This window comes from Pelophylax lessonae (assembly GCF_965119305.1).
Source record: "Pelophylax lessonae genome assembly, chromosome: 3".
NCBI lineage: Eukaryota > Metazoa > Chordata > Amphibia > Anura > Ranidae > Pelophylax > Pelophylax lessonae.
The window spans coordinates 14,876,480-14,897,752 of NC_138770.1; the positions used below are offsets into that span (position 1 = coordinate 14,876,480).

Below are 21,273 nucleotides of genomic sequence, written 5' to 3' on the forward strand. Positions count from 1 at the left end.
TAGGATCTATACTGGTATGGACTGGGTAATGTGTTAGGATCTATACTGGTATGGACTGGGTAATGTGTTAGGATCTATACTGGTATGGACTGGGTAATGTGTTAGGATCTATACTGGTATGGGCTGGGTAATGTGTTAGGATCTATACTGGTATGGGCTGGGTAATGTGTTAGGATCTATACTGGTATGGATTGGGTAACGTGTTAGGAAGGAAAGGATGTCACATCATTTGATGGAAATGAAAATTATCACCCTACAGAGGGTGGAACTCAAAGACACTCCGAAAATCAAAGTGAAAAAATGATGCAGCAGGCGAGTCCATTTTGGTGAAATGTCATTGCAGGACCTCAGAATGGTCCTCAGTAGTGTGTATGGCCCCCCACGTACTTGTATGCATGCCTGACAACGTCGGGGCATGCTCCTAATGAGACCACAGATGGTGTCCTGGGGTATTTCCTCCCAGATCTGGACCAGGGCATCACTGAGCTCCTCAACTGACTTAGGGGCAACCTGGCGCCGTCGGATGGACTGAAACAGAATGTCCCAGAGGGATTCTATTGGATTTAGGTCAGGCGAGTGTGGGGGCCATTCAATGGTATCAATTCCTTCATCCTCCAGGAACTGGCTGCATACTCTCACCACATGAGGCCGGGCATTGCTGTGCACCAGGAGGAACCCAGGACCCACTGCACCAGCATAGGGTCTGACAATGGGTCCAAGGATTTCATCCCAATACCACAGGGTGCCATTGTCTAGTCTGTAGAGATCCGTTCATCTCTCCATGGATATGTCTCCCCAGACCATCACTGACCCACCACCCAACCGGTCATGCTGAACGATGTTACAGGCAGCATAATGTTCTCCACGGCTTCTCCAGACCCTTTCACGTCTGTCACATGTGCTCAGGGTGAACCTGCTCTGTGAAAAACACCGGGTGCCAGTGGTGGACCTTCCATATCTGGTGTTCAATGGCAAATGTCAATCGAGCTCCACAGTGCCGGGCAGTGAGAACAGGGCCCACTAGAGGACATCGGGCCCTCAGGCCACCCTCATGAAGTCTGTTTCTGATTGTTTGGTCAGAGACATTCACACCAGTGTCCTCCTGGAGGTCATTTTGTAGGACTCTGGCAGAGCTCATCCTGTTCCTCCTTGCACAAAGGAGCAGATACCGGTCCTGCTGATGGGTTAAGGACCTTCTACTGCCCTGTCCAGCCCTCCTAGAGTAACTGCCTATCTCCTGGAATCTCCTCCATGCTCCTGAGACTGTGCTGGGAGACACAGCAAATTACCAATAGTGACACTGACCCTAGCCAAAATCAACAAAACTAGTGACAAACACTCAGAAAAGATGAGTAGGGAAAAAAATGTTATTGACCTCCACCTGTAAAACCATTCCTGTTGTGGGGGTTGTCTCATTGTTGCCCATCTAGTGCGCCTGGTAATTTCAATTAAAACCAAAGCAGCGGAATCTGATAAACAACCCCCACTGCTACTTAACTGACCAGATCAGTATTCTAGGAGTCTACTTGATTTGATGCTATACTCTGATTAAAAAGTGTTCCTTTTATTTTTTTGAGCAGTGTATAATGTTTCATTATCAGTTATCTTTCCTACCTGTCTAGACAGAAACCCACATAGATCAAATGAAGCCACCAATGAGGATGGAGGAGGACCGGAGTCACATGACTGAGAAGATACTAAACCTCACCCTGGAGATCATCTACCTGCTGACCGGAGAGGTGAGGAGGATTCTGGGAGGTCACATGACATCACTCTTATCTCTATTAACCACTTAAGCCCTGGAAGATTTTACCCCCTTCCTGACCAGGCCCTATTTTGAGATTCGGCACTGCGTGACTTTAACGGACAATTGCGCGGTCGTGCGATGCTGTACCTAAAATGAAATTGATGTCCTTTTTTTTCCCCACAAGCAGAGCTTTCTTTTGGTGGTATTTAATCACCTGTGCGATTTTTACTTTTTGCGCTATAAACAAAAAAAGAGCGTAAATTTTGCAAAAATAACACTATTTTTGACATTTTTTATATGAAATTCCCCAAAAAAAATGTAAAAATCAACATTTTTTAACATTTTAGGCCAATTTGTTTTCTGCTAGATATTTTGGTTTAAAAAAAATCGCAATAAGTGTATTTTGATTGGTTTGCACAAAAGTTATTGCGTTTACTAACTAAGGGAAAGATTTCTGTCATTTTTGTTGTTTTTTTTTAACGAGTAATGGCGGCGATCTGCAAATTTTTTTTGCGGGACTGCGACATTGCGGCGGACAGATCGGACCCTTGACTGACATTTTTGACACTTTTGGGGGTACCAGTGACATTACTACAGTAATCAGTGCTATACATATGCACTGTTACTGTAAAAATGACACTGGCAGGGAAGGGGTTAACTTTATTGATGATGCAGGGGTTAAGTGTGTCCCTAGGGGCGTGATTCTAACTGTCAAGGGATGTGGTTAGTGGTGTAACAGAGATATACGATCCTACATAGCAGGACCGTATGATCTCTGCAGTTAGATCAGGGAGAATGACAGACGGCTTTGTTTACATCAGCCGCCTGCCTTTCTCCCTCTCCACCGGGAGATGGCGAGTGGCCGACGGACATCTGGTCCGCCGGTCACACGCGCGGGGATGTGAAGGAGCGGGGGTGGGAGCGCACCTCCGGCGGTGCGTGCCCGCCCCTTAGAGCCCCACAGGCTAGCGACGTAGTCCTACGTCGCTTTGCCTGTGAGGGGCTGACTGCAGCAGTAAATATACTGTGGGCAGTCGGCAAGTGGTTAATAAAACACAGACCTGACCGAAGAGGTGAGGAGGATTCTGGGAGGTCACATTACATCACTCTTATCTCTATTAATAAAACACAGACCTGACCGGAGAGGTGAGGAGGATTCTGGGATTCTAACATGATATTCCTATTGGTTCTCCAATACAGAGATTTCCTCTTGTGAAGTCAGGTGATCATATGACCATCACAGTGCCTCCATGTGACTCCCTAAAACCTGAGAGACACAACATGCAGAAGATTCTAGAAGTCACCAAGAAGATGATGGAGCTGCTGACAGGAGAGGTGAGTGGTGCTGGGAATTCTGGGACATTATCCAGTAACAGACAAGGGATGTGTCTGGATGGTGACTGTATCATTGTGTGTGTCAGGTTCCTATAAGGTGTCAGGATGTCACTGTCTATTTCTCCATGGAGGAGTGGGAGTATTTAGAAGGACACAAGGATCTCTACAAGGACGTCATGATGGAGAATCAGCCGCCCCTCACATCACCGGGTAAGAGGAGACTTTATTGTAGAGGAGAGAGCAGTCATAGGCTCCACCTAGATCCCCCATCATCAACACATAGAAACAATGTATTCAGTCAGTGTGTGTCAGGGCTGGGCTCCTGCTACTTAACAAGCAGCTCTTTTCTTTCAGAGCTCAGAAGTTGCTTAGCTGTCGGTTAATTATCAGCCGCTCGTTACCACAGTGACTCACCTGGTTACCATTACCTGCCTCATTAGTCCAGTCTACAGCCAGCCCCATTTTGCTATTTAAGTAGCTTAGCTCATTTCCTCCTTGTCCTTGCGTGGTCCATGCTCTCCAGTGTGTTCCTGTGTATGACTTGCCGTGGCTGACTTCTCTTCCGATACCTGTTCCTGATTTGTTTCGCCTGACTAAACTGACTTATGGTTTCCTGATCCTTGATCCTCTGATTACCTGTTCTGGCTTCTGTTTTTGACTATGTTCCTGAACTGTTATATTTGCTATTTACTTAAAGGTGTGATTTTAACTGCACTTTCTGGTGAAGCACCCGATACCACTGCAGCCTTGTGCCTCCCCACTTACCATTGAGGCTTTTGATGGGAGACCTCTACAGCCTGCTTTTGTGACCCATGAAACCACTCCATTGACCATGGCTGTAGGGGCTCTTCACCATGAGATATTTCAAATTCCTAGTCATTTCCTTACCTCATTACCCAGTTTTCATTGGTTATCTTTGGTTACAGAGGCCCAATTCCTTTTTTAATTGTCGTAATGCTGAGGTTTTGTCATGGTCCCCACAATGCACTAATGTATCTTTTTAAAAAGTGATTAAGATCATGTGCACGTCTTCAGTCTCTTTACTGCCAGAAGAGTACCATGAATTCTGTGACTCTTTGACAAAGGTCAGGCTGGTATTTTGGCACATTGGCCTTTTGAGTGCACAGTTGACCTTCAACCCCGGTGCCATTCCTCCTCGTGGTCGGGTTTACAAGCTGTCTGTCTCAGAGGAGAAGGCAATGGAGAAGTATGCTGCGATTTAACTATCCCAGGGTTTCTTCCACAAATCCTCTTCTACCAGTGCTGGCTTTTTATTTGTGAAAAAAAGAGTGGTCAACTAAGTCTCTGTATCGATTATAGGGGTCTCATTCGCATTATTGTTAAAAATACTTATCCGATCCCATTGATAATGGAATTATTTGACTGCCTCAAGGGAACAACGGTCTTCACTAAGCTCGATTTGCGAGGGGCATACAATCTTGTGAGGATTAATGAGGGCCATGAATGGAAATGTAATACTAGGACCGGACACTACGAATATCTCGTAATGCCCTTTTGGTCTCTGCAACGCTCCTGCAGTTTTCCAGGACTTTATTAACGATGTCCTCTGAGATATGCTGCCGTAATGTGTGGTAATTTACCTGGATGATATTCTCATATATTCTAAATCCCTAGAGAACCACCACACAGATGTCTCTCCCATGTGCTACAGAGGTTGAGAGAAAGCAATCTCTATTGCAACTTGGAAAAGTGCGAGTTCCATGAACAGGTTAAATTTTTGGGTTATGTCATTTGTGCTGCCAGGTTTTCGATGGACCCAGAGAAGCCATCTGCAGTCTTAAAGTGGCTTTGGCCCATAGGTCTACGTCCTCTACAACATTTTCTTGGCTTTGCCAATTATTATCAGAGATTTATGAGTAATTTCTCTTTTCTGGTCCAACCCCTTCATTGATACTGTATGACCAGAAAAGAGGACAACCCACAGAATTGGTCCTGGGAATCCATTAAAGCCTTTGAATCCTTCAAGGCCATTTTTTGCTGCAGTTCCAGTGCTGGAACATCCTGATCCCATGTTACACGTCATTCTTGAAGTTGATGCATCTGATATTGGAGTAGGCGCTTTCCTGTCTCAACCTCCTACCCCTGAGAGTTCTATCCATCCTTGTGGCTACTTTTCTAAAAAAGTTGTCTCTAGCAGAATGAAATTCTGAAACTGGGGACAGAGAATTATTAGCCATAATTTTAACTCTTAAAGAAGGGAGGCATCTCATCAAGGGTACTACTGTGCTGGGCCTCATTTTGACTGACCATAAGAAGCTTTCATTCTTGTCTGAGGCTAGACATTTATCTCCTGGAAGGGCTCAGTGGGACCTTTTTCTGTCAAGCTTCAATTACATAGTCTCATTCTTACCTGATACAAAGAATATAAGAGCAAATGCCTTATTGCCGCAGTTTTCCTCCTCTTCCAAAATGGAGTCTGTTCCCACTCCTGTGATACCCTCGGACTGCATTTTGGCTATTTTTTTCTAGTCTCACTTCACCTTTGGGTGAGAGAATGATGCCCTCTCAGATCCATTCTCCTCCTGGAAAACCTCATGACCGCTGCTTTGTCCCCGAGAATCTCCGCACCATTTTCCTTCAGACCTACCATTCACCAAAGACAGCTGGGCACCCAGGAAAAAATCAACGGCGTATGGACATATATGGCCTATGTCTCAACAATGCTGGTGGCCTAGTCTCCATGCTCATGAAACCAGCTTTGTAGCCGCTTGTCCTGTGTGTGCTCAGAATAAAACACCACAACACCTTCCAGTGGGTCTCCTACAACCCATACTCAGTGGCGAGAGGCCTTGGACCCACTTGTCTATTGATTTTATTGTGGATTTACCCAACTCCCATAGCAACACAGTTTATTTTTATGGTGTTTGACCGTTTTTCAAAAATGTCACATTGCATTCCACTAAAGAAGTTGCCTGTGTTTAAGGAACTGGCATAAATTTTCACTGGAGAGTTCTTCAGTTTGTTATCATCTCGGACCGGGGTAAACAGTTGGTGTCCAAGTTTTGGTGAGCCTTTTGTGCACAGTTGGGAGTTCAGCTTTTCTTCTCCTCTGCATATCACCCACAGTCCAATGGGGCAGCAGAATTGGCCAACCAAGCCTTGAAGCAGTTCTTACATTGCTATATTTCTGACCACCATAATAACTGGGGGGACCTGTTACCTTGGGTGGAGTTTGCTCACAATAGCACCATCAATGCCACCTCCTGATTATCTCAGTTTAGAATCTTTGTAACACTCCAGAGAGGTACAATCCATGCTGACCGCCAACGTCTACCTGCACCCTCCTACTAAGTTGGGGAGAGGGTCTGGCTGTCTTCCCATTAACTCTGATTCCACGTTCCCTGACTAAAACTGGCACCTCGGAATATTGGGCCTTTCAAAATACTCTATAAGGTTAACACGGTGGCCTACACATTAGATCTTCCTTCCAACGTTCGTATTTACAACGTATTCCATGTTTCCTTAAGTGTTATTGCTATACCACCTCAGTACCTCGCCCTCACCCGCTTAAGGTTGACAATCATGTGGAATATGAGATACAATCTATCATTGACTCCCATAGGTTTAGTGGACACATACGCTATCTAGTTCACAGAGGGGTTGCGGTCCAGGGGAAAGCTCTTGGGTTTCATCCTCGGACGTAAATGCTCCTACCCTGTTCCAGGCTTTCCATATATATTTTCCCCTCAAGTCTGGTGCTCCCCTAAGGGGGAGGGATTGTTGGGGAAGAGGGTACTGTTAGGGTTGGGCTCCTGATAGTTAGCGAGCTTCTCTTTTCTTTCAGTATTCAGAAGCTGCTTAACTGTAGGGTAACTACCAGCCGCTTGTTACCACAATGACTCACCTGGTTACCATTTCCTGCCTCATTAGTCCAGCCTACAGCCAGCCCCTTTTTTGCTTTTGAAGCAGCTGAGCTCATTTCCTCCTTGCCCTTGCTTGGTCTATGATCTCCAGTGTGTTCCTGTGTGTTACTTGCCCTGGCTGACTTCTCTTCCTATTCCTGTTCCTGATGTTTGCTCCTGACTATCCTGACTTCTGGTTTCTTGACCCCGGCTCCTTTGATTACCTGCTCTGGCATCCAAAGCCCGGCTTCTGTTTTTGACTACGTTCCTGAACTGTTATTTTTTTTCTCTTTCATTAAAGGTGTGATTTTTTTTTTTTTTTTTTTTAATTGTACTTTCTGTCTTCGCCTGGTTTATGGTCCCTGACAGTGTGTGTGTGTGTGTTTCCTACAGATGCTTCCAGTAATGGGAACCCACCAGAGAGATGTCCATGTCCTCTGTATTCCCGGGATTCCACACAGGAAGGTCACACCAGCCCTCACCATCATCAGGTAGATGAGGAACAATCACTGATAGTATCATTAGGATCTGTACATTATCTGCATTGTTACCATTGATGTCTTTTTTATTATATATTCAGAGTGGAAATCTGAGAGATTCTAACGTTGAGGTAAAAGACGAAATAAAAGAGGAGGATGATGAGGATGAGGTCATAGAGGAAGTACACAAAGATCTGTACCAGGACACCATGGTGGAGTCATCCAGCTACAGAAACCCACCAGAGAGATGTCCCTGTCCTCTGTATTCCCAGGATTCCACACAGGAAGGTCACACCATCCCTCACCATCATCAGGTAGATGTCTGACAATTATTGGTAGTTATGGTTTATAAGCAATCGTGTTTTTTTACAATGAATATTTTATCTTTCAGAATGGAAACTCCAAGGATAATATTGTGGTAAAAGAAGAATATAAAGAGGAGGATGAGGAGTATCGAGTGATGGAGGAGGTTTCAGAAGGACACAAGAATATGATGGAGCCACTTAATACCAAAAACCCACCAGAGCGATGTCCCCATCCTCTGTATTCCCGGGATTCCACACAGGAAGATCACACCATCCTTCACTGTTACAAGGTTGGTGGGATGGAGTATTTAGAACATGGACTTCTGGAGGGGATGTGTGTGTTTTTTATGTAAGCTTATATCTTCCAGATGATATTCTCTCTTATTTTCTTGGTTTAGAGTGGAGATCCAATTGATATAGAATTTGAAGTTAAAGCAGAAGAAGAGACGTATGTGAGGGATGATCAGCAGTCTATGGAGGAGGATGGAATAACGGGGACATTTATAGAGGAGGACACTCCTACAGAGATCAGCACAGGTGGGTCATTAACACTAAATACATTCCTCCACCCATACTGCTCACAGATTGGTCCAGAGTAGGGCGGGGACTGGGTGATATCAGCCTGTAATCCCCTGGTCACTTTCCTGAGCTGTGTTCCCCGTCCTGTATTCCTGTATTTCTCTCGGATAATATTCCTTCTCTGTGCTGCAGACACAATTTATGTTTCTAGACTGGATTTATGGAGATTCTGGGGTTCAGCTGGCAGTAAAATGTTGATGTTCACCATAGACGTTGCTCAGCCTAGACACCTGGGGTATGTACCTTGGGTCTTCTGCCCCATGCCCGGGTCTAGCAAGATCTCTGACAGAAGAATTCTCCTGGGGTTACTTGCTCTGTTATTTGCTGGCTGTGCTGGGTGGAGGGATATGTCTGTATAGTCTCACACCCAACTCACTGATTTCCTTTCATTTTTTTTTTTTTTGAGCCGTGTATATTCTATCTATACAATGCACACACTGTTACACACAAACACACAAAAACTTGAAGAAAAGATATGAAAAGACACGCACACTGGTGAACAGTCACAAACAGTTTTACAATCCACAGTAAACATGAATGAGCCACAAATCCACCCTTCTGGTGTCACGGAGAATAAGCTGACAGTGCCCCACTCTGCAATTCCAGGTGTTCTCTCACCTCTTCAGACCCCATTGCTCCATACAAAGAGGACACACCCAGCATGAAATGACACACCTTCAGGTACATGTAGGCGGAGCCTCCTCTTTAGGTAGTCAGCTCCTGCTACTAGAGATAAAGAGACTCCATAGTGCTCACTGTTATATTTATTACATGGATAAGAAAAGCACTCACAAGGTTAAAAAAAACAATCCAGCATTGAATACACACAATCACTGCAGATTCCCCAAGCATCGGTCTCAGTGTAACTTGAGGGCACTCCGCCTAACGTGATGATGTCCTCAAGCCACTCCCATCTGATGCGTTGCATCCTGATTGGACTTCCCCAGAGATATATATGGTCTTCAGGATCAGTCCAGTCTTCATCTTGGTTGTTCTCCCCCCATCCTCACTCTGACCTCTGGTGGGGCTCAGCCCCGCTGTTATTTATGACTAAATCATGGAAGTGTGGGACTTCTTGTGTTAGGAAAATGGCAATGAGTGATAGAGGGGGAGGGGACACTCATCCTATAATCCCCTCATCACTGTCACTCCTATAAAAGACAGTTCTCGTTGTTCCCTCACTCTCTGACTAAGGTCCATGAATAAAGAAATGAACTGGTAGGAGATCAGAGGCCCATTTACTAGTTACCTTGAGGGTGGAATTGTAAGATTCTCAGAGACAAAGCTGTCTGATGTGGGCGGAGTCCTGGTTTAGGGGAACCAATCTGCTGATGTCTAGTAATAATCTTTGTATTTCTATTTTAGTAGGTGGATGGGAGATGAGGAAAACCTCAGAGGATTGTCTTACTTTGTCTCCAGACTGTAAAGTAGAAGATGAGGACATCACACAGTATAGTCCAGGAGAAAACCCGGCTACCTCAAATGTCCATCCGCCTCCACACAGTGTAGATGGACCATCGTATTTCTCTTATCCTGAGGAACCTCAGACTGTGAGGGACGGTGCCGGACCATCGTATCCCTCTTATCCTGAGAAACCTCAGGCTGAGAGGGACAGTGCCGTACCATCGTATTCCTCTTATGCTGAGGAACCTCAGACTGTGAGGGACGGTGCCGTCCTGACAACAGATAAGAGGTTCTCCTGTCCTGAGTGCGGGAAGTGTTTCTTTTTTAAATTCAATCTTAATGAGCATAAACGAGCTCACACAGTTGAGAAGCTGCATTCCTGTCCTGAGTGCGGGAAATGTTTTTTAAAGAAAGCTCATCTTTCCCTACATCTGAGATCTCACACAGAAGAAAAGCCATATTCCTGTCCTGAGTGCGGGAAATGTTTTGCAGAGATCTCCACTCTTTCTAGACATCAGAGATCTCACACCGGTGAGAAGCCGTATTCCTGTCCTCAGTGCAGGAAATGTTTTTCATACAAGTCATATCTTTCCACACATGAGAGATCTCACACTGGTGAGAAGCCGTATTCCTGTCCTGAGTGCGGAAAATGTTTTGCACAGATGTCCGCTCTTTCTACACATCAGAGATCGCACACTGGTGAGAAGCCGTATTCCTGTCCTGAGTGCGGGAAATGTTTTTCATGCAAGTCTGCTCTTTCCATGCATCAGAGATTGCACACTGGTGAGAAGCCGTATTCCTGTCCTGAGTGCGGAAAATGTTTTGCACAGATGTCCTCTCTTTCTACACATCAGAGATCGCACACTGGTGAGAAGCCGTATTCCTGTCCTGAGTGCGGGAAATGTTTTTCATGCAAGTCTGCTCTTTCCATGCATCAGAGATCGCACACTGGTGAGAAGCCGTATTCCTGTCCTGAGTGCGGGAAATGTTTTACACAGAAGTGTGATCTTTCCAATCATCAGAGATTGCACACGGGGGAGAAGCCATATTCCTGTCCTGAGTGTGGGAAATGTTTTACACGGAAGTCCACTCTTTCCAAGCATCAGAGATCTCACACGGGTGAGAAGCCGTAGTCCTGTCCTCAGTGCGGGAAATGTTTTTCATGCAAGTCATATCTTTCCACACATGAGAGATCTCACACTGGTGAGAAGCTGTATTCCTGTCCTTAGTGCGGGAAATGTTTTGCAGAGAAGTCCAGTCTTTCCACACATCAGTGCGGGAAATGTTTTTCAGGCAAGTCTGCTCTTTCCAGGCATCAGAGATCACACACGAGGGAAAAGTCGTATTCCTGTCCTGAATGCGGGAAATGTTTTTCAAAGAAGTCTACTCTTTCCACACATCAGAGATCGCACACTGGTGAGAAGCCGTATTCCTGTCCTGAGTGCGGGAAATGTTTTGCACAGAAGTCCAATCTTTCCACACATCAGAGATCTCACATGGAGGAGAAGCCGTATTCCTGTCCTGAGTGAGGAAATTGTTCCTCACTGAAGTCCTGTCTTCCTGTACATCAGGGGTCCCACACAACCCTGGAGGTGTATTAGTGCCTTGAGTGTAGGAAATGTCTTCTATATGAATGTTGGTGGACATGTGGGGAAGAAGCACCCCCTGATATACACCTCAGATATACTCCATGGCTGATCTTCATCATGTAAGAAACACTTCATAAGGAGATCAGAGATCACCAAAGACATAGATGAAGTGTTGTCCCGTGTTGGCCATTGATGGTAGGAGAAAAATAAAAATGGAGTCCTTACCTTTCATTGGCTGAGTACATTTTGTGTGGGAAGATTTCACAAACACTTACAGATCTGGTTGTTATAAATGTGTTGATGAAATGTGACCCGCATTCCCCCAGTCATGGTGAATTGGGATTTCCTACAATGGTCAGTTCCATCTAGTGGCCATAATGTGTTTTTCTGATAGATGTCCATGGCAGCATGCGTTTGGGTAGCCCCGCCCTCGTTCCTCCCCATAAGACCCAACCCCCATAAATGTTCAGGATAAGCCAATGGCTGAGTTCCTTTTTTGTCCTCCTCACTTATAGGACCATTTTTGTATGAAGTTTTCCTACCTATTGGAAGTATTGGTGGGCGGGTATGGTGCTGGGCAGCTGTGCGGGATGTCAGGAGCTTCCTTTGGTATCCAGAAGTCTTCCAGGATGTCCCGAGTGGTCATTGAGTCCCCAGCTATCAGCGGGGTGGTGTTATGGCACACATATGTAGAGGATCCATGCCTGGAGAGTGGGCCCTGCCATCTGCGGCCATTTGTATTGGCTGGGAGCCCAATTAGCGGGTGGCCATTAAGTGTTAGACACGTGAATACAAATTCCGACAAATTTTTGGTTATTCCTAGATTCAGATGTATCCAAATCTCCAAATGAAATTGTAATACATTTTGTTGAAATCTGTTAAAATTTGTTTCGTTTATTCATTTTCTAACAAATTCCAACTTTTCAGAATGATTTGAATTCGGATCAGTCAAAAAAAACGATTGACCGATGCAAATTCTGTGTGAAGAAATAGCTGGTTGTTAAGCGGGAAGCCGGCCGCCCGCATCCTTACCAACCATGACTCATCAGCTGTCAGAGGGTTTCCCCACTGACAGATGATTGGAAAAAAGAATGCCGGCACTGCCCGGCAATAGAAAAAAGATGGCGTGGTCCTCCCCTCCCCCCAGTCCATACCAGGCCCTTCGGGGGCTAAAATTAAAGAAGAAAAAAACAGCGTGGGTTCTCTGCTAAAATCCATACCAGACCCTTTATCCCGGCATGCAGCCCGACAGGTCAGGAAAGTGGGAGGGACGAGTGAGGTCCCCCCCTTCCTTAATACCAGGCCACATGTCCTCAACATGGGGGGGTGGGTGCTTTGGGGAAACTCTGCCCCCCCCACCCTAAAGCACCTCGTCCCCATGTTGATGGGGCCTCTTCCCCACAACCGTGGCCTGTGCTTGTGGGGGTCTGCAGGCAAGGGACTTGTCGTAATCTGAAATCCCCTTTTGCCAAGGGGGCCCCCAGATCCTGCCCCCCCCCACTCTTCATGTGAATGAGCATCGGGAACATATTACCCGTACCTATTCACCAAAAAGTGACAAGAAGTAATAAAAACACACACACAATTTTTGAAAAATCCTTTATTATAAAATAACTACTGCAGGCTCCTCCTCCATTGACATTTCTCACATAGGTAAGGGGCGGTAAGTATATCCAAGAGATATACCTTACCTACAGGTAGGCTGAAACCTACATTATTAAAGACAAGAGTACACTAACTATGAGTCATAAACAAGATGGGCTTTGATCATATACCTAGGTGACCCCTATAGAGAGAGACACCCACATATTATGGGAGTATAAACTCCATCCGGTGTATACCAACCTGCTATCCTCATAAGGTGATTATCCTTCCTCCTTTCTGTATGAATAGATATAGAATAGAGAATGTAATTACTCCTCACACTACTACACATATATATTTCATCTTGTACCTAGGATCATCAGGACAGATACCTAATATATACAACACATTTTGATCTGATTATTTTCCCCCTGTGTCCGCCACAGGTCAGACTAATTTGTTGGGGGTTGGAAGGAAGGCCGTGTGCTATTAAGGTATGTTTGTATTTATTATGATGTACATAAATACAGATTATGTTCTATGTTTATGACACACTAATATCTAGTCTGTTTATAAGAGAAAACTGTCTGTACATCTTCATAGTCCTGAAGAAGCCTTGTGCGAAACACGTGACCTGTGAACAGAGAAAATATCTATACCTACACGAACCTTATGATATATACCAACTTATCCTTATATATGTATGATGTACATGAGTGAAATTAGTAGGAGACATTGATCTCCTGTGTACGAGCTGAGATCAGTTTGGGGCCAGTTTCCTCATTTTATTGAGATCTGGTTTTAGATAAATCAATAAATGTTATTTTAGGATAAATTCATGTAGTTGTTATCGTCTCATGCTGTGCCCTTAAAGTCCACACATATGACAGTGGTTCCTTGTGATCACCTGTAGTTTCGCATTTTTTTGGATAAGAGAAGGAAGTTTAGTAGGATACTCCAAATAACTGTTCACAGGTGAGGACACCTCTCTCAATAGAACTGTATCGCAGATCATCTGCAGGACCATAAAGCACCTGTATGGGATGAACAAGTCCCTTTGTAGCTGAAGGAACTCAGTGAACCTTCCCTCTTCAAGACACTAGCCAGATTCTCCTTTAGCTTACACCCAGTAACTGACTTCTAACACCCAGAGGAGGATATAACAGCACAAGTCCCAAGGATCCCCTGTGGGGGAGTCTATACCCACAAGGCTCTTGGAGCACACACACCAGTCTTCTTCAGTAGTACCAGACAGCATCCGCAGACATCCTCCCTCAGTCAGCCCTCGCAAGTACCAATGGGTCTGCAACTTCAATGTTTTAGGCCCTCGGGTCGCCCACCCGAGGCTGCCTGGCTGCCTCTGCAAGGGAGAGGCAGCAGCCCCCTCCCCACTTAGACCTCTCTTCCTAGAGGTAGACTGGACTGGACTACGAGTAAATGTGCTCTTCAGATATAAATGCAGGTACCCAACATGCCTTGGAGCACATCCCCTTCTAATTGGCCAGGGCTATACAGACATCCATGATCTTATCTACCACCCACTGTCCAATATAATCCATGGCTATTGGATCAATATGAATCATCAAGACAGCATGAGCTGTGTCCCTGTTAGGCAGAGAAACCAAAAACGATATCCACTCATTCTAGCACCTACCTAGGAGGGCTCTACATCTGTATGGCAGGGTCTGTTTTATTATTCATCTGCTGGGATGGTGCTCTGATGTGAGAAGCTGCAGTGTCAGTATTCCTTTAGCAGTAATTACCCCTTTTCTCACCCAGCAATCAAACAACTGTTACATTGTCTTTTCTGACCGCTTAGGAGACTTTAGCAGCCGTAGTTTGAATTGCGATTTTTTTTTTTTAAATTACTACATAGCTAGAGTAGCAATTATATATGTTATAATATTCCTAACAATATGGAGTTCTCCTTTGCACCATGTCTGTTTATCATGGATTTATTTCTTACTGTGACAGGTCCTTGTGCCGCTGCAGCCTAATCCCTCTATGCTGTGGCTGCACTATGCAGGTCATAGCTGGAAGGGGGCAGCGTCTTCTTTACTGATACTGTTCCTGGATTGTCAGCCCTTCTGCAGGCCTCATAATGCTGGTGTATGGGAAGCTGACTAATGGACACTTTTTATTAAACCTCTCCAGATCTGCATGTACAAGGAGTCTCAACTCTGATGATGTCAAGCTTTTCCCTTGCAGGATCAGTCAAGTGACCAGTTTAACCCTCTTCAAACAATTCCTAAAAGGAAGATGAGGATGGTCTATAAGCATGTTTTCGGGCCTCCCTTTCTGCAGAGATACCTGCAATGCAAGTACCATATTTATTGGCATATGACACGCACATGCGTATAACACGCACCCTAATTTTAAGTTTCAGGAAATTTTAAATAAAGAACTGTGAAGCAAAATAAGGGTCAGTGTCCATCAATGCAGCCTCACCCTTTCAGCTAGATCAGTGCCCATCTGCAGCCTCATAAATGCAGCCAGATCAGTGTCCATCTGCAGCCTCATAAATGCAGCCAGATCAGTGCCCATCTGCAGCCTCATATATGCAGCCAGATCAGTGCCCATCTGCAACCTCATAAATGCAGCCAGATCCGTGCCCATCTGCAACCTCATAAATGCAGCCAGATCCGTGCCCATCTGCAACCTCATAAATGCAGCCAGATCCGTGCCCATCTGCAACCTCATAAATGCAGCCAGATCCGTGCCCATCTTCAACCTCATAAATGCAGCCAGATCCGTGCCCATCTGCAGCCTCACGTCAGATTACATAGAGCACGGATCTCCTGTTTACTCAGCGGCCTCTTTAATAAAAAGTCCCGCCTCCTGACTCCTATGATAGACAAAACACTGGTCCAATGACAGTCCAGGGGATTGGACTTCGTATTACAAAGGCCGACGAGTACACAGGAGATCCATGCTCTATGTAATCTGATGGTGTTCATCCCACCTCCTTTCCTTCCTAGGCAGCCAAATGAAAATGTCAGCGTATAACACGCACCCACTATTTACGCCCGATTTTCAGGGAGAAAAGGTGCCTGTTATATGCCGATAAATACGGTATTTTTAGCACTTCCAAAAGGAGAGCATTGCCTTTTTCCCCTATGATGTTTAATCTAGAAGCTCATGCTAGAAGAGTGGTGCAAATTGAACAGAAGGATAGAGCACCAGAATGTCTTACTGGTCATCACCTTTCAGCACTGGGTTGCTCAGTTCAAACTCCAACCAGAACACTTCTACCTGTACTGCAGGATGTCAGATTAGGCACTTGTGAAGAGGAAGAGGCTTTCCAGCATAATGAGTCACCTATTTCGTTGACGTGGCCTTCATGAACTTAGCCATATACATGGAGTTTCCATTGGGGAATGCTGTGTCCTTAAGGGGTATACTCATTAATGATGTTTAGGTGGGTCCTTTGGGGGGTTTAGGGCCTACTGGTGGTAACTTTATGTATTGGACTTTTCCCTAGGGTGTATATCTGTCTGCAATTGTAGCCTGTGAACCTGCCTTAATCCTTGCCTCTCTTCCAAAGCAATGGAAGATGGGGTGAAGAATACTGAATCTATCCTAAACAATAATTCTACAAGTTGGACATTCTTGTCTGCATTGCAAGAGTTTAAACTGTATCCTTTAAGGGCTAGCTTCATTTGATAACAATGAGCTGCATTTAGTCCAGCCTCCTGCTTTAGAGTAAACGTCTGCCGAATGAAAGAAAACTGCAGTTCTAGAGCCAGTGTCTAACTCCAAAGAGGTTTTCTCCTGAAGTTCCGACTTGGAGTCCAGAAAGCATTGAAGAGAAAAAAAAGAGTCCTCATCCAAAAGGGCAGGAAAGAGCTTGAATTCTGGGGGAGAGGTTGCTTACTGGTCTTTTTTAGATTGTGCCACCCATTCCTCCGAGGAACAAGGAATTGGTGCTTGGAGGTGGGTAGGGGTTGGAACTAAGGAATGGTGCTCGAAGATTGGTAGGGGTTGGAACCAAGAAATGGTGCTCAGAGGTTGATAGAGGGTGGAACCAAGGAATGGTACTGGGAGGTGGGTAGAGGATGGAACCAAGGAATGGTGCTCGGAGGTGGGTAGGGGTTAGAACCAAGAAATGGGGCTCGGAGGTAGGTAGAGGGTGGAACCAAGGAATGGTGCTTGGAGGTGGGTAGGGGGTGGAACCAGGGAATGGTGCTCGGAGGTGGGTAAGGGTGGAACCAAGGAATGGTGCTCGGAGGTGGGTAGAGGGAGGAACCAAGGATTGGTGCTCGGAGGTGGGTAGGGGGTGGAGCCAAGGAATGGTGCACGGGGGTGGAACCAAGGAATGGTGCTTGGAGGTGGGCAGGGCCAGAGAAAGGGGGGGTTCCTGCACCTATTTTCTGAGAAAACAAGCCCTGATAATGAGCCACCTATTTACTTGTTGTGGCCTTCATGAGCTTAGCCATATGAGTTGTCATTGGAGGATGCGTGAGGTAAACCAGGAAATAAACACCAAACTGTTAATCCGAGCATGCAGCCTGCTTGGCCAGGAAAGGGGGGATGAGCGTGTGATAGTATTAGGCAGTAATATATTTCTCTCCCCCTTAGTAGGAGTGGAGATGGAGATATACAGTACATACACACACAGCACAAGGCCATGTTCACACTACGAGAGGTTTCTCGGGGCTGCAGTACCTCTGAGCTCCAAAAGGTGGTGATCTCGGCTACAAAAGGTGGCCTCCCACGGCTTCCAATACCATCTCTACGCTGACGATACCCAAATCTATTTATCCACCCCTCAGCTCTCTCCCTCAATCTCCGCACGTATCACTAATTTACTATCTGATATATCGGTCCGGATGTCACACCACTTCCTCAAACTCAATCCCTCCAAAACCGAGCTAACAATCTTTCCTCCACCATGTGCCCCTTCCCCTGATCTCTCTGTCAATATCGATGGAATTACTATCAGCCCATCCCCGCATGCCAAGGTTCTAGGTGTTGTCCTGGACTCTGAACTCTCCTTCAAGCCCCACATCCAATCGCTGTCCAAATCTTGCCATCTTAACCTCTGCAACATCTCCAAAATACACCCCTTTCTAACCAAAGGCACAACAAAGTTCCTAGTTCACTCCCTGGTCATCTCGTGCCTCGACTACTGCAATTCCCTTCTCATTGGCTTACCTCTACAGCCAATGAGAAGGGAATTGCAGATTCGATTCCCCCCTTCAATCCATCATGAATGCTGCCGCCAGACTCATTCATCTTACCAATCGCTCAGTGTCTGCCGCTCCTCTCTGTCAAGCCCTCCACTGGCTTCCGCTCACCCAACTAATCAAATTCAAAATACTAACAACATCTTACAAAGCCATCCACAGTTTAGCCCCCAAATACATCACTAGCCTAGTCTCAAAATACCAACCTCATCGCTCTCTTCGTTCCTCTCAAAACCTCCTGCTCTCTAGCTCCCTTGTCACCTCCTCCGATGGTCGCCTCCAGGACTTTACCAGAGCCTCTCCAATCCTATGGAACTCCTTACCCTTATCTGTCCGATTATCTCCTACTCTATTAGCTTTTCTCTGAAAACCCTCCTCTTCAGTGAAGCCTATCCTACCCACACCTAACAACTCTACCTCCATTTTATCCATCTGCCCATCCCCCTCGGTTACTGCCTTTTGTTTCACTTGACCCTCCCTTCTAGATTGTAAGCTCTAACGAGCAGGGCCCTCTGATTCCGCCTGTATTGAATTGTACTGTAACTGTATTGTCTTCCCACACACTGTAAAGCGCTGCGTAAACTGTTGGCGCTATATAACTCCTGTATAATAATAATAACAATATCCTTTCTACCCAGGCAGGAAGTCTCTATAGAAGACAGGAAGTGATGTCAGGTACAGACAGGAAGTGATGTCAGGTATAAATAGGAAGTTCCGGGTGAGAGGTGAGTCGGGAGGAAGTAGAGACGATTAAATCTACCTACAGGTTCTCCCATTGCACCACTCATTGGGAATTTATGACCAAAATTTACAATAGGTGGTATTACACCCCATATAGACTGGCAAAAATGATACCAACCATCTCTCCCCTTTGCTGGCGTGAATGCGGCATGGTTGGTTCCCTCTCTCATATACTATGGGACTGCCCCTCCCTTAAAAGTTACTGGAACTCAGTGTTCCAGTGCCTTGCTTCATGCACTGGAATTTTGAGGAAACCTTCAATAGAACTAGCCGTTCTAAACCTAAACTTAGACACATACCCGCATATGTACAGGCGGATGATAGTCCATGTACTACTTGCTTCTAGAAATCTGATCCTAAGAAATTGGAAATCAAAGTGTGTCCCAAATTTATCTGATGTTATTCAATTAGTAAATGAAAACTACTTACTTGAAAAAGCATTATCTGTTAACACAACTTAACATATAATAAATTCCAAAAAGCTTGGGACGCTTGGCCTTATCTCACCGCGGATAATAGACTGTCCTGAGTCTTTCTGATCCAGAGGGTTGGGGCGGGACCTCCTCTGTCCTGGAGACATAGATCCCTGCGGGTTGCGGACGGAGGAGTCCTGTCACGACTTCGGATCCATATGTACTGTCGTTATGTTATGTCGCACAAATGATCTCTATATTCTAGACTGGATATTGTTTAAACTGTTTAATCTGTTTATACTACTGTTTTATTGCTAATTTTCATCTACTGTTGTCCTCCATGTTGGAGTATTGTTAACTCTGTAAAAAATCAATAAAAACTTATTGAATGAAAAAAAAAGATTTTAATATTATATAGGATTTATATAGCGCCGACAATTTATGCAACGCTTTACAACTTGAGGGTAGACAGTACAAATACAATACATTTTAATACAGTAGGAATCAGAGGGCCCAGCTCGTTAGAGCTTACAATGTAAGAGGGAGGGTCAAGAGATACAAGAGGTAATAACTGTTTGGGATAGGCTGATGGAGAAAATAAAAGTACAGTTGTTAGGTGGATGCCAGATAGGTTTCTCTGAAGAAATGTGTTTTCAGGGATCATCTGAAAGTAGACAATGTAGGAGATAGTCGGACAGATGGGGGTAGAGCATTCCAGAGGATGGGAGAAGCTCGGGAGAAGTCCTGGAGGCGAGCATAGGAAGTGGTTACAAGGGAGCTAGAGAGCAGGAGGTTCTGGGAGGAACGAAGAGAACGAGTTGGTCGGTATTTTGAGACCAGATTAGTGATGTAGCTGGGCGCCAAGTTTTGGATGGCTTTGTAAGTTATGGTTAGTAACTTGAATTTAATTCGTTAGTTGAGTGACAGCCAATGGAGGGATTGGCAAAGAGGGGTAGCAGACACAGAGCGGTTTGCAAGGTGGATGAGCCTGGCAGCAGCGTTCATGATGGACTGAAGGGGGGATAGTCTTAAAGGTAAGCCAATGAGAAGGGAGTTGCAGTAATTGAGACGAGAAATGACCAGGGAGTGGATTAGACTCTTTGTGGTATCATTGGTTAGGAAGGGGTGTATCTTGGAGATGTTGCGGAGGTTGAGGTGGCAAGCTTTGGACAGTGACTGGATGTGTGGCCGAAAGGATAGTTCAGAGTCCAGGATTATACCTAGGAACTGTGTAAGATAAGATCTTATTTTCTATTTCCACCCAGTAACTACCCCGTCATGTCCGTCCTCTTCCTCCATAGTCACTATGACCTCTTTTATCTCCAGCAGATGATGATACACACACAAATATAGTGTGAAAACCTAGATTAACACCTTCAGGGTCAGAACCTTCTTGCACTTACATATATATTTTTACCCTTACCTGTCTAGACAGAAACCTGTATAGATCGAGTGACAGAACGAATGAGGATGAAGGAGGACCGGAGTCACATGACTGAGAAGATACTAAACCTCACCCTGGAGATCATCTACCTGCTGACCGGAGAGGTGAGGATTCTGGGAGGTCACATGACATCACTCTTATCTCTGTTGATAAAACACAGACCTGACCGGAGAGGTGAGGAGGATTTTGGGATTCTAACATGATATTCCTATTGGTTCTCCAATAGTGATGTCGTGAACATAAAATTTAATGTTCGCGAATGGCGAACATCGGCAAATGTTTGCGGACCGGCGAACATTGCTAACCGCCATAGACTTCAATAGGCAGGCGAATTTTAAAAACCACAGGGACTCTTTCTGGCCACAATAGTGAGGGAAAAGTTGTTTCAAGGGGACTAACACCTGGACTGTGGCATGCCGGAGGCGGATCCATGGCAAAACTCCCATGGAAAATTACGTAGTTGACGCAGAGTCGGGTTTTAATCCATAAAGGGCATAAATCACCTAACATTCCTAAATTGTTTGGAATAACGTGCTTTAAAACATCCAGTGTGTGTATACGATCAGGTATGATGTTGTATCGATCAGGTAGTGTAAGGGTTACG

The 21,273-nt window shown here is 45.3% G+C and overlaps 3 protein-coding genes across 3 annotated transcripts in view; 2 read left to right on the plus strand and 1 right to left on the minus strand.

Moving 5' to 3' along the window:
• LOC309548731 (uncharacterized protein) overlaps window positions 1–15,107 on the plus strand; it is a gene marked incomplete at its 3' end in the record, with an annotated part of 98,477 nt that extends 83,370 nt beyond the window's left edge. The window contains exons 6-7 of the mRNA XM_082248686.1: window positions 10,076–10,243; window positions 15,094–15,107. Coding sequence (XP_082104812.1) covers window positions 10,076–10,243; window positions 15,094–15,107 — 182 coding nt within the window. The remainder of the gene's footprint in view (window positions 1–10,075; window positions 10,244–15,093) is intronic.
• LOC309550227 (uncharacterized protein) overlaps window positions 1–21,273 on the plus strand; it is a 1,381,219-nt gene that overhangs the window by 1,133,231 nt on the left and 226,715 nt on the right.
• Window positions 1–21,273, minus strand: part of LOC309550746 (uncharacterized protein) — a 224,815-nt gene that overhangs the window by 102,176 nt on the left and 101,366 nt on the right. The gene's annotated exons all lie outside the window — the stretch shown is intronic.